Source organism: Capsicum annuum, chromosome 11, assembly GCF_002878395.1.
Source record: "Capsicum annuum cultivar UCD-10X-F1 chromosome 11, UCD10Xv1.1, whole genome shotgun sequence".
NCBI lineage: Eukaryota > Viridiplantae > Streptophyta > Magnoliopsida > Solanales > Solanaceae > Capsicum > Capsicum annuum.
In genome coordinates, this window is record NC_061121.1 from 229,438,243 (window position 1) to 229,464,342 (window position 26,100).

General features: G+C 35.4%; 1 protein-coding gene across 1 annotated transcript in view; it reads left to right on the plus strand.

Annotated features, from left to right (window-relative positions):
• Positions 1 to 11,688: 11,688 nt before the first annotated feature.
• Positions 11,689 to 26,100, plus strand: part of LOC124888997 (G-type lectin S-receptor-like serine/threonine-protein kinase At4g27290) — a 20,896-nt gene continuing 6,484 nt past the window's right edge. Inside the window, exons 1-3 of the mRNA XM_047400282.1 lie at positions 11,689 to 11,722; positions 13,866 to 14,068; positions 14,159 to 14,314. Of these exons, the coding sequence (XP_047256238.1) occupies positions 11,689 to 11,722; positions 13,866 to 14,068; positions 14,159 to 14,314 (393 nt within the window). The remainder of the gene's footprint in view (positions 11,723 to 13,865; positions 14,069 to 14,158; positions 14,315 to 26,100) is intronic.

Below are 26,100 nucleotides of genomic sequence, written 5' to 3' on the forward strand. Positions count from 1 at the left end.
TTCACTAAAAATGATTTCATCACTCTTATAGCCCTCGTACTTTATATCGTTAATCCAAACGCCAGAATGACATAATAACACTGAAATATTCATTGCAATTACTTCAAACAAAATCAAGAAAACAAAAAAAAAGTCATATGAATAGCTCCTATCTGGAAACTGATTATGGAAGAGATTTTATTTAAAAAGGTGGAATAACAAACAATTTAACTTTTTTCGTGTGATTTTATTGAGTTTTTACCATTATTAGTTAGGTTAATTAATAAATTAATGCTAGTTTAGCCGTTACATCCCTTAAATTAAACAAATCAATTTAATTATTAAATGTATCTGTAAAATGTATCTAACATTAGTTATATGTATCATCAAAGACTAAAAAGTGGAATTTTCAATTTTTTTTTAAAAGTTAGGATTTTAGGTAAATATCAGTAAACATGTCATTGTATAGGTAATTTTTACTTTCATTTTTTCGTGTGCATGTAAGAAATTGATTGGGCCTATTTTAATGTTTAATGTCGGTAAATATTAGAAAAATTTACATATATACACAAGGTAACTTTACCTTATTACATAAAATCCCATATTGAAAAAGTAATTACATAAATCCCAAACTAATTACTAAAATCCCCTATTTTTTATTTTCTCTCTCATCTCCTCATACATACAAAAATAAAGTTTTTTTCTCCATATTTTACGCACCTTTTTTTGCTCTATATTTGTGTTCCTTTATTTACGCCTAGAATCAAGCTAATTTGATCTTGGGAATTTTAAATCAAGCCATCTCTTGCTCTTTTTTTTCCAGCTTTTTCAAATAAAAAATTATTTTTATTTTTTCTGTAATTCAATTGCATACAATAGAGACATCAAAATAAGCCGATATCACTAAATTGACTTGCTCTTCCTCTAATTTAGCAAGGGAATAAGACGACGAACAAGAACTTAATGTTGATGCTGGGTGTTTTGCTGCGGAGGCAGATTTGGCTTGAGAGAGGAGGTGAGCACCTTGTTCGAAGTGCTTTTTGGATTAGATGTTGGAGCGATTGCGAAAATACAGATTGGAGAGGATTTTTTGAGGGATATTGTACATGAAAAGAAACATAAATATTGAATACCATTTAATTTGTTAATGTATGCAGATTATATAGTGTCACATTATACATTCTGATCTTATATACATTATGATATTGGGCATACCTTTTACTTTGTGAATGTCTGGATAATGAATACCATTTAATTTGTGAATGTATGATGATTGTATAATGTCACATTATACATTTTGATTATTTATACATTATGATATTGTGCATATCTTTTACTTTGTGTATGTCTACAGATTGTATAATGTCACATTATACATTCTGGTTATATATATATATTATGATATTGTGTATACCTTTGACTTGGTGAATGCATGATGATTGTATAATTTAGTACACAATTGCATCAATTTTTTAACACCGAGTCAATCTATCATATAAAAATTTTAAAAATTAAAATTTCAATACAAAATGCAAATTTTGAGACTGTCACAGTTTCATTACAGTTTCATTATACATTGGCTCGAATGTATAAACAGACATTATACATTCGTAAGTTTGCTGGAATGGCACAGTTTCATTATACATCGACTTTCACGTATGATAACATATTATACATTCGTAAGTTTACTAGAATGGCACCAGTGTAATTATACTTTATAAAGAATGTATAAAAACATATTATACATTCAATAGTTTACTAGAATGGCACAAAACCCAACTTTAGAACAGAAACTTCTTCAAAGCCTCTAAAACCATATTACTATAGATTATAAGATCAACAAATAAAATTGACACTTTTATATCATACTTTTTTTTCGGACCGTTTTTCTTTGGTAATGGATTTGTTGAAAGTCGAAATACAAAGCGGAAAACTAACCAAAGCAGAAAATAGTTTCTTCAACTCAACGTAAACTCCTCACTCTATTGTCGTTCCTAATGACAATTGGATAAGAATTTCCTTCAACCACATATTTAACTTCAATTTTTTTACATACTTCGTCTATATCCAATTTCATTGCTATCGTAGCAACCAATTTTAAGAAAGTTATACTTTCCGAAATAACTATTGCGTCACTTTTGTATGACTGATAACTAATTTTTGATTTCCAAATTCCAGAATGTCGCAACAATACGAGATATTCATATTAATTTTAGTAGTGTTGAAGAACGTTGTCACACCCCTTTTTTAATCGAAAAGATAAGATTTTAAGGTTTGAAAGGGTTTTTATTATTAAGTGATAAAATAAAGATTGTTTAAAAAAAGAATTATTTTTACATTAAAAAACTCTGAGTCGCCACTTGGCATAATCCGGTGTGCCAAGTCACCTTTGGCAAATTCTTTCAAAACGATTTGACTCTTTAAGACTGGTTTGCGAACAGAGATTCTGGCTAAGGAATTCTGTTGGCCGAGCGGAAAGTATTAGGAACCCCTAGATCTCGTGGTTCAACCACGGTCGCTTGGTAGAGCATATCGGCTAATTTGACACTATAAAATGTATAAACCACACACAAAAATACAAAAACAATCAAACAAACAAACAAACAAAATAGATCCAAAAATATAATGTCCAGTCTAATTATTACAACCCAAAATAAAAGGGTGCTGAAAAGTAACCCTACACTAATCCTAAACTACACTCCATTGCTTTATCCACCCGACGTTCCGGGCCTTGATCGTGAATCGTCTTCAAGTACATGATACTTCATGGCATTCCCCGGACAAATCAATACAAATTTCTCAGGGCATTTCCCGACCGAATAAATACAATAGATCCCAATGCATAAATCAAAACCATTCCACAAACATTGCATCATTCAACAATCACAAATCCTAAACTTTGCCTACCTAACCTACGTTTTTCTATTACTTCCGACTTATCATGCTACTACTATGTTTAACAACGTCAAAATCAATCAAGATGAAAAATTAAATACACTAAGTAAAATTGCGAATTAGCCAACTTTCGGTACCAGCACAAATTGAGATTTAACCCCAAATCAAGTCCAAGTTCTTTGATTATTCCAATTCACGATAATCAATCAATCGATATCAACAACCAACCATGATGATCCAAAATATTGAAATCAACAAAATAAAATCCACATACCATGAATTTACACATCAAGTATCACACAATTAAAAATTAATTGAGAATGAGATGAAGAATGGACCTTAACGTCGCTTTTATCAATCAAACTAAGGAGTTTCGCAGATTCGAAACCTAGACTTAACCGACTTTGAATAAAATCCCATTTAGTGTCGAATTTGACCCCGAAACAGATTTAAAAATCAATCGAAACCTCAATCATGAACTAACTTGAACAAACCTCACTTCTCGAATCAAATACCAACAACCAAACTGAGTCTATTTCAAGCTTCATGATGAAAATCAATGACCTCCGTCACCCAAACCCGACTCATAGCACCATTAATGATTTTGATAGCTAGTTTGGTGTTTTCCAATTGGTTTAAATGATTGTTTTTAGGTGTTTTCTGGAGAAACTTGAAGTTTTCGGCCAGACCCACTCAAAAACCCAAAGAAGAATGAAGAAATTTTGAGACTTTTATATATAGATCGACTGAACTTGAAGATCGATTTCGGGCAAGGTTCAGTCGGAAAAACTTGAAACAATACCAAATTTCTTACCTGCTCACTATTTAGATCGTTTTTTCCCCTTTCTAATTTATTTTTTATCCTTTTTCTTCTGTTTTGGGCCTTCTTCTTTCTGTTCTCTCTCTTAACCTCTCACTCTCGATCTCACAATCTCTCTCTCTCTCTCTCTCGAATCTCTTGTTCTCTATCTCCCTTATTTCTTGATTTCTCTCTCTCACTGGTGTTACTCTATCTGTGCGTTACTATGTCGAAGAAAAAGAAAATGGTCCTGTGTGAGAGAAAAATCGAGGTCCTACTTTTTCTCTCTCTCTTTTTACTATAATATACCTTTTCTCAGTGTGCTTATTGTAAGAGTCTGAAGAAGGAAGAGAATGGAGGTGTGTATGGTCCTTTTCATGAGTGCCTGAAGAAGAAAAAAAACAAAAATGGTTTCTGTATTCTCTATGTGGGTCCCTCTTGAATGGTGAGGTCCATCTTCTCCTCTTCTATTATGGCCTAAGAAACGTGTAAAAAGGGTAATTCTAGTGGTAGGGTAAGTGGGTAGGGTAGATGAGGGTGGGGTAAGGGTAGGTTGTTAGGATAGGATTAAAATAAGATAACATTTGTTAGGAATTTTGTTAAGGGTTATTATTTTTTTGTATTTTTGTAGGATATAATTACATGGGTGAGGGTACGTCGTAAGATGGGCTAAAAATGGATAAAATCAAATTTCGAGAGGGACAAAATTAGGTGTCTACATCATGTCCCCTTTAAATGTAAACACAAAGTGTTTTCATACAAAGAAGTAGACAACAGGACCAAATTTTGAACCGACCATTATTCAAGGAAAGAAACTGAAGATAAAAGAGCAACCGGGTCTTGACTTAGGACATCCTACTTACCCAAGTTATGAAAGAATCCAGTCACAGATACCTCTAAGGGAAGGAGAAGGACTATACCGAGTTGGAGAGTCTACAAGGGATGTTCAGATTTGTTTCAATGGCTATAAGAAGATAATTGTCGCATTCTGAAGTTGAGTTGATCAGGGAGTCTACAAGGCTAAAGGATAATGCAAAAGAGTCCTACTCAATCTAGAAGAGAGAGAGACAGCTACAACAAGAAGTGAAGTTACTTGATAGAGTCCTAAAGAAGATAGAAGATGAGATTAAAAAGGATTGTAGCAGAAGGCGTGCATATATATGACAAGTTGCATTCAAGTAACTCACTCATGCACTGATAAAAAAATCTACAATCAGCAAATTCGTTCACTTACTTGAAGAAGAACCTGGTCCCTTACTTAGGAAGTCTTAGACTATTTGTAATAGGTAGGTTCTTGAGTTGTAATGAGTCATTGTTCTAGTCTCAGTGTTTTATAAACTGAGTTATGAATTATGTCTTTAAGTTAGGGAACTCGAAGACTTGGGAACACTTATCTTAGGAAGATTTGGGTTTTTGTAGTTATAGGAGTTAGAAGTTTTAATTCATAGTTTACAAGAAGTCTTGTAATTTTGTTGATTGTTGAGGCTCAAGAGTTATAGTGAATTTGGGGTTAAATCCTGTAGAGGTACTGATCATGGTTTTTTCCACCTTTTTTTAGTCGGGTGTTTACCAAGTAAAAACATTGTGTTCAGTTTTTACTTCGGTGAACCATGTTTACTTACTCGTTTCACAGATAGGCAATCAGTAGGGATTGTACTCTAACAAGTGGTATTAGAGACGACTGTCTTAAATAGGGTTTGCACCTAAGATTAGATCATTATGATTAATTCTGCACCTCTTACTGGTCACAGTGAAGGTCAATCCACTACTAGACCTCCATTATTTGATGGTACTCATTTCATCTGGTGGAAAGCCTGGATGGATATGTTTATTCAAGGAGAAGACTATGAATTATGGGATAGGATTACTAATGGTCCTACTATCCCTATGAATATAGAAGATGGTGAACAAGTTAAGAAAGTGAGGAGTGAGTTTACTCCTGGTGATCTTTTGGCTTTAAATAAAAATGCTAAGGCAAAGAACATCCTAGTTTGTGGTTTAGGACCTGCTGAATACAATAGAGTATCTACCTGTACCACTGCTAAGCAAATTTGGGATGCTTTAGTCAATGCACATGAAGGTACCTCTCAGGTAAGAAAATTTAGGATTTCTCTTCTTTTTAATGAATACGAAACATTTAAGATGAAGGAAAATGAATCCTTGCATGACATGATGATAAGACTTACTACTCTAACAAATGAATTGAACTCCTTGGGAAAAGTCATCACTGAGGAAGAATAAGTAGAGAAGGTTCCGAGGGTGCTACCAAAATCTAAATGGAATATTAAAGTCACTGCAATCAGGAAAACAAATAAGGATCTCACAGGTATGACTTTGAATAACTGGTAGGGAACTTAACAACCTATGAAATGGAATTTGATGGCACTAGTGAACAAAAGGTTTCTGAGAAAATCTTGGCCTTAAAGGCTTTTGATAGTGATAAAGAGATTGAGCTGGACAAGGAACAAGTTGCCTTCATAACTAAAAGCTTCAGCAAATTCTTTAAAAAGAAAAAGGGAACAGGTAGCAAGAAACATTCTAATGACAACACAAATGGATGTTACAAGTGTGGTAAGACTGATCATCAGATCAGATATTACCCTATTTGGGAAATAGAATGGAGAAAGGAAAGGGCTGAAAAAGAACAAAAAAAAAGGCCAAGAAGAAGGAAAAGAAAAAACATGTTATGATAGCTGCATGGGGATCCGACTCTGATGATGATGATGAAGTTGATGAGACAACATTTATGGCTTTTGGAGATTCAAACATTGAAGAAGAAGATGATGCTTCTGAGCTAAGTATACTTGAACTCAAAGAAAAGCTGTATCTATTTTCTAAAATTAAACTTGTTTCCTTGCTGATTACTTTAATTGACTTCTGATGGGGATGAATTGTTCAAAAGTCTTGCAAGTCTAAAATTCAATTTCATTGACTTGAAATCTTGAGAGCATACTGTTGAAAAAGAAAGTTGAACTCATAAGAAACAAATCACACTGCTTGAGTCCTCAAATAATGATCTTAAGTCTGAAGTTCTTAAATTGACTCTTACTGAACATGGAAAAAAGGACATGAGTAAAGAGCAAGAAAATGTTGAACTTGAGTTAACTAAGTACAAGCAAGAATGCCATGAGTTGACTGAAAAGATGAATAAGCTGAGTCAAGAAGTTGTTAAACTAAAACTGGATCTGGAAAGAGCAAACAGGTGGACAAACTCTTCTAGAATTGTTTATCGACTGGGTGAAAGAAATCATAATAAAAAAATAGATTTAGGTTATTTTTAAAAAGATGATAATCTTTAAGATTTATGCTATAGCTGTGGCAATCTTGGACATCCTACCGTTGGATGTCCTGTGGCTACCAAAACCAGATCTAGAATTCTGAATCTGGCAACTAAATTTTCTCAAACCCAGAAAATAAGCACTAAAACTGGTCAGAGAAACAGGTCAGCTTACTTGCTTCCTGCATGGACTAGAAGGAATTCAATTCATCCTTTTACTAACAAAACAGGACCCAAGCTTGTCTGGGTTCCTAAGTCTAACGATTGATTTCTTTTACAGGAAAAAGTGAAAGAAAACAAAAGGCACTGGTACTTAGATAGTGCTTGCTCAAGACATATGACTGGTGACAAGAAAAAGTTCCTTTCACTTTCCAAAATAGATGGAGGAGGAGTTTCTTTTCGTGATGGATAAAAGGGAATCATTCTTGGAGTTGAAAAAATTAGTTCATCTGAGTCAAAAGCATTGCAGGATATTTATCTTGTGGAAGGATTGAAGCATAACCTGCTAAGCATCTCACAATTGTGTGACAAAGGTAATAAAGTGATTTTTACTACTGCAGGGGTAAATTCAAAAGAATGGATACTAAAGAAATTGTGGTTACTGCAAGGAGATACAAAAATATATACAAAGAAGACATAATGGCAATACCAGGACCTGAGTTGACTTGTATAAGTGCAATAGAAACTGATCCCCTCCTTTGGCACAGAAGACTTGGACATGCAAGTTTGGAACAACTGAACATACTTTCCTTTAGAGACATGGTATTGGGATTACCCTAGCCCAAGTTTAAGGAAGAAAAGTTATGTAGTGCATGTGTAAGGAGAAAGCAGGTAAGATCTTCTTTTAAGTCAAAGAACCATGTTAGCACTACCAAGTGTATTGACCTGGTTCATATGGACTTGTGTGAACCAATGAGACAATAAAGAAGAGGTGGAAAAAGGTATGTTTTTGTAATTGTTGATGATTATTCCAGGTTTACCTGGAATTTGTTTCTAGCCTCTAAAGAAGATGCCTTTGATGTCTTTGAAATCTTCATTAAGAAAATAAAAAAGAAACTGGGCACTTCATTAGTTTCTATAAGGTCTGACCATGGTACAGAATTTGAGAATGCAAAGTTCTTAGATTTTTGTTCATCAAATGGTATAGATCATAACTTCTTAGTTCCTAGAACACCACAACAAAATAGAGTGGTGGAAAGGAAGAATAGAACCTTGGAAGATATGGCTAGAACAATGATGTTTGCAGCAAATGTTGCCAAAACCTTTGGGCAGAGGCAATAAGTACTGTAATATATATCATAAATAGATGCATGATCAGAACCATGTTAGAGAAGACTCCCTATGAATTACTAAAAGGTAGAAATCCTAACATTTCTCACTTTAGAACCTTTTGTTGTAAGTGTTTTATACAAAATAATGGTAAGGATAATTTGGGAAAATTTGATGCTAAAAGTGAAGAGGGAATCTTCTTACGTTATTCACTTTATAGTAAGACTTATAGGGTTTTAAACAATAGAAATGACCATTTTAAAGAAAGAATACATGTGATTTTTGATTAATCCTATGTTAAGAATAACCTGCAGGAAGGAAGCGGCACTGAGGAACATGTTACACGACATGTTCCATCGATTGAAACAGCCAAACATGGGGGCACTTCAACAGGGGGAACTGAAGCTGAAGGCACAGTGATAGGGGGAACTGAGCCACCAACTATCTCAGATTAGAACATTAGCAGTAATCCTAGTAGCTCACTTGGCTTGATCCTAAAAGGATACAAGTATCAAGGTTCACATTCCATTGAGAATGTTCTTACTGATTTCACCTCTAGAATCACCATAAGGTCTAGACTGAGAAGTATTTGTACATTCAAGGTATTCCTGTCAGAGATAGAGCCAAAGAAAGTAAATGAAGCATTGCTTGATGTTGATTGGATTATAGCTATGCAGGAAGAATTGCATCAATTTGAGAGAAGCAAAGTATGACACTTAGTTCCTCTCCCAAAAGATAAATCAGTAACTAGGACTAAGTGGGTGTACAGAAATAAGGTGGATGAGCATGGAAAAATCACAAGAAACAAGACGAGATTGGTGGTTCAAGGATACAACCAAGAAGAAGGAATTGACTTTGACAATACCTTTGCTCCTGTAGCAAGACTTGAAGCTATAAGATTTCTTATTGTCTTTGCTTTTTACATGGAGTTTATTTTGTACCAGATGGATGTGAAGAGTGCATTCCTGAATGGTATTCTCAAGGAGGAGGTTTATGTGAAGCAACCACCAGGATTTGAGAGAAAGAGTTTCCAGATCATATGTACAAGCTGGACAAAGCTTTGTATGGGTTGAAACAAGCACCAAGGGCTTGGTATGAGAGATTATCAAAGTTCCTACTAGAGCATGGGCACACCAGAGTTAAAATTGACAATACCCTTTTCTTAAAAACTAATGGAAAGGATTTATTAGTTGTGCAGGTGTATGTGGACAACATTATTTTTGGCTCAACCAACATGAATATGACTCATGAGTTTGCTAAACTCATGAGTTGTGAGTTTGAAATGAGCATGATGGGGGAGCTAAATTACTTTTTGGGTCTGCAAATAAAACAGTCAGCATCAGGGACAATAATCCATCAACATAAGTATGCTAAAGAGCTTCTCAAAAGATACTCCATGGAAGAGGCGAAATAAATCAGTACTCCTATTGCTATTGCCACAAAGCTTGGTCTGAATGAAACAGGTTCTGTTGTAGACTAAAAGATATATAGAGGTATGATAGGGTCTTTATTGTACCTCACAGCAAGCAAACCTGACATTGTGTTTAGTGTAGGACTGTGTGCTAGGTTTCAAGCTAAGCCAAAAGAATCATATCTGAAATCTGTAAAAAGAATCTTCAGATACTTGAAAGGAACCAGTGATCTTGGCTTGTGGTATCCCAAAGGTAGTAGCTTTAATTTGGTAGGATACTCTGATGCTGATTATGCAGGATATCTGGTGGACAGGAAAAGCACTACAGGTATGGCACACTTCTTGGGATCATGTTTGATTACTTGGTCCACAAAGAAGCAAAATTCAGTAGCCTTGTCTACTGCTAAGGCTGAATATGTTGCTTCTGGGTCATGTTATGCTCAGTTGTTATCGATCAAACAATAGCTTTTGGATTTTAGGGTAGATATAAGTTGTGTTCCCATTTTTTGTGATAACACAAGTGCTATAAACATAGCCAAAAATCTTGTCCAATATAAGAGAACTAAGCATATTGATATTCGCCATCACTTCCTTAGAGACAATGTTGAAAAAGGACATATATCAATTATGTTTTGTTCGGCTGAGGAATAAATTGTTGACAAATTTACTAAGGCTTTGAGTAGAGAACACTTTGAAAAAAATAGGTTAGTCTTGGGGATGATTAAAATTGTATAAATCTCCCTCAATGATTGACTAGAATATGCTATACCTTAGTGATTGTTGATTAATTCAGTCTTACATATTTAGTTGTGTATCCTAATTCCTAGATTTTAGAGAAAAGTGACTCAGATATGTGTTATTTTTTGTAGATAGATTGGACCATCAAGGAAAGATTATTTATGGACTAATCAGAACATAGGTATGATTATTGTTTTCCTATAGTAGCATTAAGAGAAACAGGTTATCTACATGGTTCTTTCTGTTATGATTAAAACCGCCAAAACCCAAAAGTTATCTTTTTCAAAAGGCTGACAGACCTTTCCCATCAACACAGAACCCCTACATCAGTACGTTTCTCCAAAATACGGTCCCCTCACATTTCAACTTTCTTCTCTTCATTCTTAAATACGCCTCTTGGTTTTTCTTCTATATCCACTTCTTATTCAACCTTTGCAAATCATAACAAATTATGGCGTCTTCCTCCTCTTCTTCTTCCTCAGAATCTGCTACTAATCCTTCAACAGAAATTATTGTTCACCCAAACATCACCTCACCTTCACTCATCCAACCTTAAATCTTTCTCAAATTATCCAATTTTGTATTTTTCAAGAGTTCACCACACCCTTTCTCTTACTCTTCTTCCAAACCCTCACCATTATCTGAACCCTTACCACCACCTCCAATTTTTCTTCAGATTCTTGATCGAGATGACATTCCCATTGCTGAACTTATCCCTCAAAGGTCAATATCTACTCTGAAATAAAAACCATCTTCTGTCGCCATTGATGTTGATGTAGATACTCCAGTAAAGTTTTTTCCCATCGTCCCTTCACCTCTAACTCCACATATTCGAGGACAAAAACAATAGAAAGATGCTTATTTAGAAGAGACACTTCAAGCAAGTAAAAATAAATGGGTAGTCCCTACTACTTCTCTACCCCTATGTGGTCCTCTCCTGATATTCTTATTCACTCCAAAAGAAAATAGAAGCACACCATAGCTAAAACTTCCAAGCCCTCCTTCCCTCGTTAGCTATCCTCCCAACCCACTTCTAAAGCCTCCTTATCCTCAAAATCTACCGTCAAAGCTTCTACTGTCAAACTATCTACTGGAAAAAGTTCTACTCCCTCTAAAGATTCTTCAAAGTCTACCTCACATCCAAAGAAATAAGTACCCAAACCTGTTTCTTCTGACTCATTTGAATCAGATTCTGACTTTCTTCCTGATACTTCTCCTGTTCCTCCTACTGCCATTGATTCTGATTTTGATATTGATGTTGATACTTCTGTTGATAAGGCTTCTCAGTCAGATCATGTTCTGTATTTTTAGAAATACAAGATGGCTAGGGGTAGAGTTGTCACTGGTTTTGGAGGTCTTGATGTGGATACTTTAGTCTCAAAATTGAGAGCTCAGGGGTGGTCATACTTGTTTGTGTAAGGTGATCATCAAAGGAGGTTTGGTAAAAATGAAGTTTATGAATTTTATACAAATGGAGTTGAAATTGGGGAGATTATCTCAACCACTATTCATGGAAAAACCATTAATCTTTATCTTGCTGATCTGGGTAGAATTCTAAATGTTCCTACTGGGGGTTGGGGTCATTATGTGAAGGGATCTTGGCCTCCTCTTGATAATCTTCCTTCAGCTCTTGATATTTCCAGGTGATTCTCTAGGAATCCCTTTCTTCCTTCTTATTGTAGGGTGATGAAAAATGAGATGTCTCTTCTCTATCAATTTTATTTTGATATAGTCCACAAAATAATCCTGCCCAGATAGGAAAAATAAATATTTGCAAGTTTCCTTGATCTTACCTTGATAGAACTATTGGATTCTGAGATTCCAATAGACCTTCCTCAACTCATCATTAAGCACATGCAAATGATACTTGTCAAAGATACAAATGGTAATGCTCTAGCCTATCCGTTCTGGCTTGCCTCTATTTTTGAGGATTTTCATATACCTTTCAAGGTGTGGTCCTTGTAGACTACTAAGGATGTCATTGGACATGTGAACCATGCTATGTTACCTGTGTTATGAGAAGTACAGACAGCCCTGTGCAGAAGTTGTGAAATGGCTTAGAGGCAAAGTAGGGTAATCTAAAGGTTGCACAAGCTGTATTGGAGGCTGCCCAGGCTATTCATGAAGATGAAAAGAGGGTCCTTGAAGCTCAAATTTCTTCCCTCATAGCCACTTTGGTAAAGGAACGAACTGACAATGCTGATATCATTAGGAAGTTGACATCCCTTATCCCCTCTACCTCATCCAATTAAAATCCTTCTTCATCCCTTAAGACTTTTCTCTTTGCTGTCCCTTGGTCCAACTTGATTTTTTTTTTGTTACTAGGTAATAATAATTGTATCCATTTTTTGTGCATGAAATGGACCTCTTTGCTTAACATGATCTACTTCTTTTTAATTCAATGCATAGTTGTCTCTTGCTCTGAATTTTGCTTGTTTTAGTGATAGCCCCAATGACCATGAATTATTAAACTATTTTCACTTGATGGCTTAGCTTTTTGATGATGTTAAAAGGGGGAAGAACAGATTATAAAATACTTATAACTCAACTGGGCTAACCTGTTTCATTCTACTATGATTCTTTTATTTAAATTCCTTTTTGAGTATGTTAGGTTTTTATTATGCTGTGCTACTATGTTTGTCATTATCAAAAAGGGGGAATTTGTTAGGGCATGAGAAGTTTTGATGATAGACATGTGAATGAAATATGTTGTGCAAGCTGTTCCACACAAGTGAAACTACTTCTGTCATATGAAGTGCATATTGAAATTATTACAAGATTGTCAAAAAATTAGGACAAGAATGGATAAGCAAGGGATGTTCAGATTTGTTTCAATGGATATAAGAAGATAATTGTCGCATTCTGAAGTTGAATTGATCAGGGAGTCTACAAGGCTAAAGGATAAAGCAAAAGAGTCCTACTCAATCTAGAAGAGAGAGAGACGGCTACAACAAGAAGTGAAGTTACTTGATAGAGTCCTAAAGAAGATAGAAGATGAGATTAAAAGAATTGTATCAGAAGGTGTGCATATATACGACAAGTTGCATTCAAGTAACTCACTCACGTACTGATAAGACAATCTACAATCAGCAAAATCTTTCACTTACTTGAAGAAGAACCTGGTCCTTTACTTAGCAAGTCTTAGACTGTTTGTAATAGGTAGGTTCTTGAGTTGTAATGAGTCATTGTTCTAGTCTCAATGTTCTATAAATTGAGTTAGGAATTGTGTCTTCAAGTTACGAAACTTGAAGACTTGGGGCACTTATCTTGCGAAGATTTGTGTTTTTATAGTTATAGGAGTTAGAAGTTTTAATTCCTAGTTTATAAGAAGTCTTGTAATGTTGTTGATTGTTGAGGCTCAAGAGTTATAGTGAAGTTGGGTTTAAATCCTATAGAGGTACAGGCTGTGGTTTTTTACACCTTTCTTGAGTCGGGTGTTTTCCATTTAAAAACACTGTGTTTAGTTTTTACTTCTGTGAACCACGTTTACTTACTAGGTTGGCCAAAGCGTTTCAACATCATAAATGGAATTGCTCGTGGATTGTTGTATCTCCATCAATATTCTCGACTACGGATTATCCATAGAGACCTTAAAGCAAACAATGTTTTACTAGAAATGGAAATGAATCCAAAGATTTTAAACTTTGGCATGGCCAGAAGTGTTGTAGGAAATGAGATGGGAGCAAAAACACGCCATGTGGTTGGGACATAGTAAGAATCCTTAATATCATATAAATTACTCTTATATGACATCTCGCTTCATTAATTCTCTTGCTATTATTTTTTTCAGCACAGTGGGTATATGTCCCCTGAATTTGTAGTAGATGGGATTTTCTCAGTAAAATCATATGTGTTTAGCTTTGGCAGATTAATGTTGGAGATTGTAAGTGGCAAGAGAAATAGAGGATTTGTCCTTCAAGATAACAACCTTAACCTTATCGGTCATGTAAGCACCCTATTATCTGCATTACACAAATAACTATTTCTTTATAACAGATGTAGTTTGTCATGATTCCTTGATCCAAACTCAAACAAGCCTGGAAGCTTTACAAAGAAGATAGGTCACTAGAACTAATTGATGACCAGCTAGCCAATTATTGCGATATTTCTCAAGTTTTAGGATCAATCCAAGTGGGTTTATGTCACGATCCGATTTCTCAAGCTGTGAGGAGCCTACCTCATTCCCCCCAGTAGTCAAGCCAAGCCATAGCCTGAAATAATAGATAATGGCTAATAGGCAAAAATCAAAAAAGGTCGCGTATAATGATAGCAATAGAAATAAAAAGTAACAACCAGAAAGTAACCATATCTCATATACTGAAACGTGGGAAGAAGAATTGCCAATACATAAAAAAATCCCTCCCAAGACCTGGTAAGTTTGGTACTAGAGCCACTACTAATAGATACCCAGAGTTCTAGACAAAAATAAAAAAAATGTATACAATATACACAAGTAGTCTCGAGTGCAAAAGACTAACTGGAATAGATAGAGGAGGATCAGCCTCAGATGGCAGCAAGCTTACCCTGCTCTGAATCAGTACTGGAAGGTAGGAACCACGTCAACGTTGAATGCTAATACCTAAATCTGCATGAAAAAAAGATACAGAAGTGTAGTATGAGTACCAAAAATCACGGGTACTCAGTAGGCATCATCGGCCGAATGAGCACAATACAGAAAAGGTATAACTACAATGCGAGGGCGTAATTTGAGTCATTATTAAATAGGTATGGAAAGGAAAACAACTACCTAGCTATGCTAAGACTGTAAAGGAATAAACTTATGCGATACAGAAAAATAATAATACAACAATAATAGATAAATCAAACATAACCTAACTGGGCCCCCATAAGCCCGCTAGCCATACAACATAACTTAGTTGGGCCCCCATAAGCCCGCTAGGTACACTAAAGAAGAAAATTAACCCAACCTATAACATCCCGCATTTTCAAGCTAGAAATCTGTAATACCCCAAAGTTATTCTAGCTAAATTTCTTCCTTAAAGTATCAAACATTGTCTTCTAGAATGATTTATATTTATTTTCCTATAGAATTACTTATATTTCAACTTTTCATTATGTGAATGACTGAATAAGATTTTCGTCGATATAAGATTCGTCCAAAACGGACACTCGGTGAAGAAATTATGGTTATTTTAAGTTTCAATCGTAAAACATCGTCATTCTGGTGTTTAGCACGTCGTGGAGAGGGTTTAATTAGCAATTGTCAAATTTTAGTGGGACCTCGCGATAGTTGCGCATCGCGAAGGATCCCAATTTCTCATTCGTCAATTTCCAGTGAGCCACCGCGATGTGGCGCATCACGGTGGCCCATAAAATTGGGTTCCCAGTTTAATTTTTTTCAGCTTCATTTGGAAGTTAACAAGGGTAATTTGGACTTTTTCCAAGCCTCTTAAAATGTACAAATAGTAGATTAAGACCTTTACAAGCATAATATACGACATTCTCAAGGTTTTCCTCAAAACAAAAACCCTAGTTCATATACTTCTCCTCCAAGAAACTCAAAATTCAACCGTGGATTTTCAAAATTGATTGAAAATCGATTTGGAATTCCCAAACCATGGGCTTCAAGAATCACCTACTTTGAGGTGCGTGGGGTTTATCCTAAAACTACATGGGCTTATTGAAAACACTCAATTATGATTTAAAGATCATCAAGTATGAATTTGTTAAAAGGGGTTTTGAAATCCATGATTTATTATGCTTGATTTTCACATATAAGTATATGTATGAAACTTGAAACCAAAGATTTGATTGAGAGAACAAATAATGGAATTCCTCTCTTATGATAACCTTATGTTTATGATCTTATGGTGATTGATCGAAAAGCATGAATCATGGTTTGAAATTTGTTTTCTCAATATCATAGAATTTGTGCATAATTTAGAGACAATGAGAGAGAGCTTCTTGATATATGCTTTTTGTATTAAAGAGAAAGATTTGCATGAGATTGAGTAATTTGACAGGACCACCTTGTATTGTTGAAATGTTGACAAAGAAATTTTCTTGCTTGTGTTTACATGAGTTTTAAAGAAAGAGTTTCTTGAATTATTCTACTGATATGGTGGTCCTAAACTTATGTCTTAAAGACAGAGATTTATAATAAGCTAATATGGCTCAGATATATGACTTGTAAGTCAATGGTATGACGATACCATAAGTATGTACGCCATAACAGAGTAAGAGATTTCAGAGTATGTTTTCAGAATATGTTCTAAAAAAATACATGATTTTAAAAGAGTTAAAAATAGGCTTAAAGAGGGTTAGGTGGTTATCCGAAGAGGGCTTGAGATCAAGTAACTCTTAGCCTGAAATCGTATTTACCGATATGAGTATATTATTATTGTATGCTGGCGACGATCGTGTAGTGTAGTAGATTCAGAGACTCTGACCCTTGCGGCACACTTGGGTTGGGGGCTTGGCTGCCGAGTTAATGCTGATTTCTATATAGCCCATGGAATTCAGAATTATAGGGTATACCAGCTAGAGCAGAAGTAAAACAAAGAGTGTCACAGAGTTCAGATGGTTTTACAGAGTCCTTTAAAAATGCCCATGCAATTTCTTACTATGTGATATATTTATGAACTGTATTCAAATGCTCTCATATATTTTGAATATAAATGATTATTTTGGATTTGCTCAGTATACCGGTACATCTGTATTGACCCTCCTCCCTCTACCTCTTAGGTTCTGAGGCTCAGTCTAGGGGTCTTGATAAGTAGTAGACATTTCAGACAATAGCGCAGAGTTTAGTGGTGAGCCTTCTATATTCCGTAAGGCCTAATGTATTTTATTTATTTATCATATCTACAGTTTTGGTCTACTGGGGGCCTTGTCCCAATTTTCAGACATTTGTTATTAGTTATGTAGTAGATATTTTACAGGCGATTTTCAGACGTTGATAGACGGTTTCGGATGTCATTTTCCACTATTAATTTATATCAAACTTATGACCATGATTTTGTTGTATGTTGTATTTCCGCATTCTTTTTATTATATGAACAATGTGCATGATCACCAATATAGAAGGGCATTTCAGGCCTTCATAGTTTGGGATGCTCGTCACGGCTAAGGCCCCGATTTGGGTGGTGACGAACTTGGTATTAGAGCATGGTTTATGATACCAGGGTGTCTGCGAAATTGTATTGAGTAGAGTCTTGTTTATGGGTGTGTAGCGCACCACACTTATAAGTAGGAGGCTACAAGGTATTTAGGAATATTTCTCTTTTTTCATGTTCTAGTTCGTGCTATAGAGTTAGAATATTCCTCCCTCATACTCTAATTCGTGCTATGGTGTTACCCATATGAAAAAAAAGTTATCCTAATTCTTTCCTTACTACGGTGTTCCCATATAATGCTCTCAGATTTACTAGCAGAAATTTTAGAATTCATACAAAGGACTGGAGAGGAGCTCCCTAGTTTAAAATTTTGTCCTTATTTTTATGAGGCGTTCAGTTAAGGCAAGAGTAAGATGTGTATTCTTGGGTCATTTAATATTGTGTATCAAGTTTTTATCTCTTGTAATCTTGATATCATTGTGTTGCTGAAAACAAAAAGTCTAATGAAGTCGTGTGAGGCTCTTTCAATTCACTAGCATAGTTGCTTTATTATTTGTTTCATTTTCTTCTTCAAAACACAAAAATCAAAGTCTAGTGAAGCCGTGTGAGGCCTATTTTGATTTACTAGCAACTTGTTGTTCATCTTGTTGTCCTTGTATTTGTTGAAACTGTATTTTCACCCGAGTAGTAGTATAAGTCAAAGTGTCGGTGTCATGATCTATTGGTAGTGAAAATAGACCAAGAAGTTGGTGATATTAAGTCACACGGTTAGAGGTCAGAGTGAGGGTGAATTTTTTGTAACTAAATATTTATAGCCGAATAACCGTTGATTGAGAATGATTTACCATTTTGTGGTGGTAGACTAATGTGATAGTACCATTTGTGGATTGTATGGTAGTAAGCGTAGGAAGTGTTTTACTTAGATTGTTATTTGTTTTCTTTTCAAAATGGGGAATTTGAAGGTAGTCTAAATGCCCCCTGGGATATGTAAGTGTGATGTGAGAAAGCCATGTAAGTAGATAAGATTGTATGGGGTTATACTGTAAGATTAAGGTTGATCATGTCTATTATATGACCTTACCCTTTGACTTTCTTTTCATTGGTAGTTGTAAACTAGTACTACTAGTGAAAAAGGTATTTCTAGATTTTGAGGTATTTGGGTAGAATATCCCAATTTGATGGACTAGTATATTATGTTGCATTCTTCATTCGTGGTAGATGATTGATGCTAGACTGTAGGCTTAAATTTAAATGGTGTAGTGGTAAATAGTGGCAAGAGGTTGATGATTCATGTTTTGTGGGAATAAATTAGTAGGCTTGATGTGTTAAAATAGTACATGCTAATGGATTATGCCAAGGAAAATGTAAGGTCATAATCTATTATTGTGGTTATGAAGTTCTAGTGTACTAGTGTTTCTTGATGTTTAATTCACAGTTCCCAAGTGAGAATTACGTGTAAGGTTGTGTTGTAAATTATGTTTAGCACTAGACATTAAGTTTGCACAGTTGATGGCCATTAAAGTAGTTGTGATGATTGCTTGGGTAACGATACCAGTTTTATGAAAGTGATCTAATAGGCTTGAGCAGTGTACGCAAGAGCTTAAGTTACTTGATCTGTAATGAAGTATGATGTTGTATGTATGATGCCGAAGTATGCCCAAGGTGATACAAGGTTGCGGTATTTTGCTTAGGCTATTACATGTTGTATGTGGCTAGTGGTACCATTGATTTGTTAGGTGGGAAAAGACTAGTTAGATGGTATATCGTATTCTAAATAGCCAAGTTAAAGAGCTTTGTTTGATAGTGTTGATCCTTTTGATATGATCTTAGTTCTCATGGTAGAGGGATATAAGTTTGAAGTCGCTAGACTGGTAGGCTGTGACAGAAGTAGAGTGGCTCATTAAAGACTTGGTGATATCTATGTTACTTGTTAGAAGCTAAGTTGACTTTTGAAAGTTGAACTATTAGAAATAAGAGTTAAAGCGCTAAAGGGTGTGCACTTCAACTATGGGGATACTTATGAATATTTGAAGTTAGTAAGTGTTCAAGTATTATGTGATGACTATCCGTGGCTATAGAAAGATAGAGTGTATCTTGTAAGGTAGTATTGATAGCGGGTTTTCCACTTTCAGGGGTAGTCATTCTGGTTAAGTTCTATGATATGCATGTATGGTCATTTTCCAGACCCTAGAGTGCAGTAAGTGTAGTTCAGTTAAAGTTTAGTAAGGGATCTCTCAAACTTAAAAATGATGGCTTGAGGCTAATGGGGAGATGATAGAGGGAATAACCAAGTCAGGCTCTTAGATTCTAGTAGTGATGTCAGTATGATATAGAACATCAGAAAGTAAGGGTGAAGCTCAACCCATTCTTATCTCAATATTTTTTTCAGTTATCCCCATACCTACTCATGCCTCACGTTTTAGTTCCATAATTATAGGTCATGATTCATGCATATGATAGAGATTCATGTACTCTTCCAGTTCCAAGATAATGAGTTTCAGTTCATTCAAGTAGTCTGGATCATATTTCGTATGTTATGAACTCCAAATTGAGGTCATGTAGCTCATGACTCATGTATTTACGCCTTATAGGGTGCTCAGTTTCCATAAATCATGCTTTATGCCAAATGATTGGCGAGATTCAACTTATAGCTATGTATGCCCTCAATAAAGATCACTTTGATAAATCCCTGAGGTTGAATTGCTATTCCTCAGTCCTCAGTTAAGTGTCAAGTCCCATTTAAAACCCTTTCATACTTCAGGGTCTTATGTTTTAACCTTTTAGTGACTCCTACTTATGTGATGATAGTGGTGATGAGTGAATATTTCTTGTTGATGAAAGATCATTGTATGTTTATTTTAGATAAGGCCATAAGTGTGTAGTAAGATTTGGGGCCAAGTTTTGATACATGGGTTGGTTAGTGGAAATTGGTCTGTGTATGTTCTTGGGGTAGCGCGTGAGAGTTGTGTTATTAGTGGTTTAGAGAATGTATAAAGTTTGTATTTATGAGAGTTTTGCCTTGATGATATGGGACAAACAAGAGGAATACAAAACAGCCATAAAATAGTCCAATACACCCTCCAAAACAGTCCACAAATCACAACAATCGTGGACCAAATGGAGACCTCACTTAGATTCGACAAATATAACAAGAATATAAGAAACAAAGGTGCATTTGACACCTAAAACATCCACAAAATACAACAAAAATGTGATGAACGATATGACAACAAAAACAACCAGATTTGGATTCTGCAATAACAAGTTACAAAAAGGATAGTAACTTGACATAGAATATTCACAAATCTAAGAACCCTAATAATGAGAAAGGACCCTAAGACAAATGAATAGCAACATCAAGTTCTTACTTGAACCAAGAGGGACTCATTAACCTCAAGACCTAAGTTTCCAAGCAAACAAACAACAAAGTGATTCCACCCTCTTGTTGTTACCTAGTTCCAAGTTTCAAATTTGCCTCAAGGAAAGAGGACTTTGTCTTTCAATGTTATACAATATTCATATTCATCAAAAACTTAGACTAAAACCCTAAGAGGTTCTATTTATAGTGTATTACAAGATAGAATGTAAAATGCCCAAAATGGCCCTTTAAGAGTGGGCTGTCCCTTTAGTATTTGTAGTGGGCTGTTTTTGGTGTGTATTTGGGACCTTAATTACACTTCTCTTGCACGCACACTTAGACGACTTCAATACACACCCACAAGAGTCCATCTACGTGATCATACTCGTATCATCCTCTCTTTCTTGAAAAGGATTCGACCTCGAATCCGTACCTTGCAAAATCAAGAGAAGACAAAAAAGCACACATCCTCATGACATGAGGGGTTATGGTTGGCAAAAATAACTCATCAATATGCCATACCGAGGCAGAACAAATTTAAAGTACAGCCATAGGTACTTTGTTTTAATCATGAAAATGTTATTACAAATACTACAAAGGAAGTGGCTCGGACATGCATCAAGATAAAAGAAAAGTAGGCCGAGAGTCATCCTTTCCCACCCTAAGATGGTACCAGGATCAAACGGGCGAAGTAGCCATGGACATGGTTTTCGGCCATAATTACTTTCTCCTAAGGTACTGCCCTCAAAATTATGCATACCCTCTATATTACTATGGAAAATATCATGAGCACAAACAGGGTAGGAAAAGGGGTCACACGAGTCAACTCCAATTATGGTGTCCTCATGCAAGTACTTACTAATTTCAAGTTCATTGTTATTAGCAAGCTCAACATAGGAAACACACGAATAAGGAGTAGATAGCATTTCTAGGCATGCAACACTTTCTCCTTCAAGAGAGTAGTCCCTACTTAGACATAAATTATCATGGAAAACAAAGGGAGCACACTCAAAACCAACTTCACAAGAACAAATACTAATCGGGTTTTCTATACATTCAAGCACATCAAGTTTATCGTCATCTAATTGATCATTTTTCAAAACCTCACTAGTTGTTGGAAACTCACATACCAACTTAGACTCACCTTGGTTTTCACAAGGGTCAACTAGTGCGTGAATACTCTTATTACCTGGCAATGGAACCTTATTCAAATCACAAGTGCTAGCACAAGATGGACACAAATCATTCTTACGAGAAGAATTAATTTGGTCATCTATAGGATCAACTAGTGCTTGCTTACTTACAACAAGAACTTGGTCATCATGCATCCTAACAACACCAAGAGTATCACAAAAGGAAGACTCGTGCACTTCTACTCTATGCAAATCTAAAATTACTCCCATTTGGCTATTACTAGCCATATCACAACATTCCAAGTTTGTAAGAGTGTGGGGAATAGCATTTTTACCTTGTAACTCGCATGAGTTACGGTCTTCACTTTGATATGTGTCATGGAAGCTCGCTTGTACCTTTGACAAGTTCTCATCACAAGGGAGCCTTTGATATAGTGGTTTTTATGGCATCCATTCCCTTTCTCGTCTTTCACAATCACGAAGGATAGTTTCAAGACGGGCCATTATTCCTTGGTCAAGTGGAGGTTGGATTAATGGTTTTGGATTCAGAGAGTCAAGTATGTGACATAGTCTTTCAAGGTTTTGGTTGACATCTTCAAGGGAAGACTTGGAAGTACCGTCATCCATGGGACCTAAGAAAGACAACAAAAGAAACAAACAAACAATTTGTTAGCTCAAATTAGCCTCACCATGCTCTCACTCTCAATTTTACCTCACACTTAGTTTCACAAGTGTTGAAAGCCAGCTTGTACTTCATGAGTAATTGAGGGATGAGTACGTATTTGCCCGAAATAGATTTTTGTTTGATTTTACTCAAAGAAAATTTATTTCGGACTTGAATCAACAAACAATGAATTTACAAAAGAGAAAAGCACATAAAGAAGGTAGACACGAATAGACGAACCCAAAACTAACTTACAACCTAGTAGATAATTACTAGCTTGTTAATTAGTAATAGAATAAACAAATTACAACTAAGAAACAAATATTAGAAACTAAGAAATCAAATTTTGAGCTTAAAAATTATCTGCGAACAATAAAAACGTGATGTGGCAGCCATATATTGGTTGCGATTTCTACAATTTTATATTTCAATTTCAAGTCTTGGTCCCATTGTAATTTGGAATTGGTGGTAATTGGTTAAGGATAGAAAACAAGTCTTGAAATCCTCTTTCAAATTCAAAAAGCAAGACTTGACTTTTCTCCTCAAGACATGGTCCTTAAATCATGGAAGGTTGTTTGAAAAGTGGTTGTTAAAGTCCTTGAATGGTTGGAATTGGTTGTAAAAGTCTTGAGAAGTCTTAAGTTTTAGAATTATGTGTTTCAAGACTAACAAAATACACACTCTCTTTATTCAACTTTCAAGATCAAATATCAACCTTTTTTTCCAACAATAGACGAAGATGATGAAGGATAACAAGAACACTCTTTTGAATCTTGAAAGTTCTATGGTTCAAGTTGTACCCCAAACATCAAAAACACCTTTACAAGATTAAAATCCACAACACAATCTACACAATACACGTTTAAACCTTGAACTAACAACACAACACACGTCCAAAATAGTCCAAACTTTAAATCCGCAACAATAATCTGCCAAGGTGAAGTTCACAACATCAACATCAACAATGATAGCTCAAACTTAGATTTAGACTCCTTTAGTGTTAGTGATGAAGAAACTAACACTAAAAACAACAAAACACATAAAAGGACTCCTAAATCTAAGTTCAAAATTTTTGTCCAAACACAAAAACGGGACAACTTTTCTTCTTTTGGATTTTTCCAGTTTTGAATGTTTTTTTTTGTTTACTAACAATCCCAAGATTGATACCAAATGATATGGGACAAACAAGAGGAATACAAAACAACCATAAAACAATTCAATACACCCTTCAAAACAGTCTACAAATCACAACAAATCGTGGACCAAATGGAGACCTCACTCGGATTCGACAAATCTAACAAGAATATAAGAAACAAAGGTGTATTTAACACCCAAAACAGACGCAAAAACAAAACAAAAACTTGATGAGCAATATGAAAACAAAAACAACCAGATTTGGATTCCGCAATAACAAGATACAAAAAGGATAGTAACTTGACATACAATATTCACAAATCTAAGAACCCTAATAATGAGAAAGGACCCTAAGACAAATGAATAGCAACATCAAGTTCTTACTTGGACCAAGAGGGACTCATGAACCTCAAGACCTAAGTTTCCAAGCAAACAAACAACAAAAGTAATTTCACCCTTTTGTTTTTACCTAGTTCCAAGTTTCAGATTTGCCTTAAGGAAAGAGGACTTTGTATTTCTATGTTATACAATATTCATATTCATCAAAAACTAATACTAAAACCCTAAGAGGTTATATTTATAGTGTATTACAAGATAGAATGTAAAATGCTCAAAATGGCCCTTCAAGAGTGGGCTGTCCCTTTAGTATTTGTAGTGGGCTATTTTTGGTGTGTATTTGGGACCTTAATTACATTTCTCTTGCACACACACTTGAACGAATTCAATACACACCCACAAGAGTCCATCTACGTGATCGCACTTGTATCACTTGAGGTTTATATGTGGTTATACAGATAGGCTTGAATGACATGTTGAGATTTAAGTGGAGGAGCGCAATGTGAACTAGCGAATCCATAGTAAGAGTTTAGAGTTATTCATTAAAGTGGTAAGGCACGTTATGCTTAGGGTGTGATCTTTAAAAAGACATGGAAGGTTGAATCATATGGTTTAGAATAGCATCATGGGTCGCATGTGTATTTTGTGATTTAGAGTTAGGCATGATCACGGTGAAAGAATTTAAGCTACTGTAGGCATTAGTAGAAAGATTTTTCAACACTCATGAGAATTATAAGTTAAATCAAATGTATATGGTATTTGAAGGGGATAGTATAGTTAAGGGAGTATTCTAGAAGTGTGCTAAGCTAGAAAGTAAGAAGTTGCATTGCCTAAGGCCTAGTAATTCTATCCTAGTTTATGAGTTATATGTTTATACTCCATGCAATAAAGTAGTGTCATTGTTGTGATTCCTCAGTGGGATGTTTTTTGTAACCCATACCTAAGATTCATTGCTCCCTAATACTGCTATAACTTTTTTAGAAAGAGTGTTGAAGAGATAATCCAATTAAGTATAAGTTTCCAGTATAATTGTAAGACCCCATAAAGTTACCGTGACATTAGAGCCCCAAAACAAAGCTAAGAAAAACTTAACACTTAGAAATTTTGCTAAGTGTTCCAACACTTAGTCATTTTTGAGCCTTGAATCTTCGTTGAATTAATTCGCGGCCTTCCCAACCTCCATTTCTTAAAACTTTTGTTGCGTTCCGATGGGGAAAGGTTGTAGTATGTTCTGGGGGAGTTTTGAAATTTTTAGACGAGCCTAAGACGATGTTTGGATTCTAATTCTAGTAGCTCCGCGCGATAAGCCTGCGTCGCCCTGGGTTCAGCACCGCTCTTAAGCAGGTAGTGCCTGGCAAGTCCGGTGGACTAAGCCAGGTGACGCCTGCCATAGAGCGGTGGACTAGAGCGCGCGTCGCCTGCTCAATCACGCCAGGCCAACTTTCTGCCTTCCTTATCTGACTCATTAAGGGTGAGATAGTAAATTTTCATCCCTCCATCCTCTTTATCACGAGATTAATACCATAAAACACCAAAATAAGTTCTATTTCTCTCAATTTCACTAAGAACAACCCTTAGGGTTTCAACATAAAACCCCCAATAGCTAGAGATTCAACCATGGTAATTCTATAATTTTTACATATTTGGAATCCCCATTACGAGGGCTACGAGGGACACCCAAAAGTTCGTGAGTATCATCCTGAAGTTTGGAAAGTCATCCAAAAGTTCAAGGTTTTAAGGTATGTGGTCTTGAACAAGAACACCCTTTCGTTCTTGTGCCTAAAATGTACATATTTTTGCAAGTATTTCGAACTTTCATAAAGAATTTATGCTATATTATAGTATTTTGAGTTTACAAGATTATATCTTGCTTAAACCTTGAGTTGTGTTATCATGATGTTTATTAATGTTTTAAATTGTCAAGTTATGGTGTAAAGTTGCAAAATTCCATGTCCTTGTCATGTTTTGAGAAATTCCAAGTTATATTGCTATGAGTTGAACCTTATGGTTGAAGCATGAGTTTTAAGACTA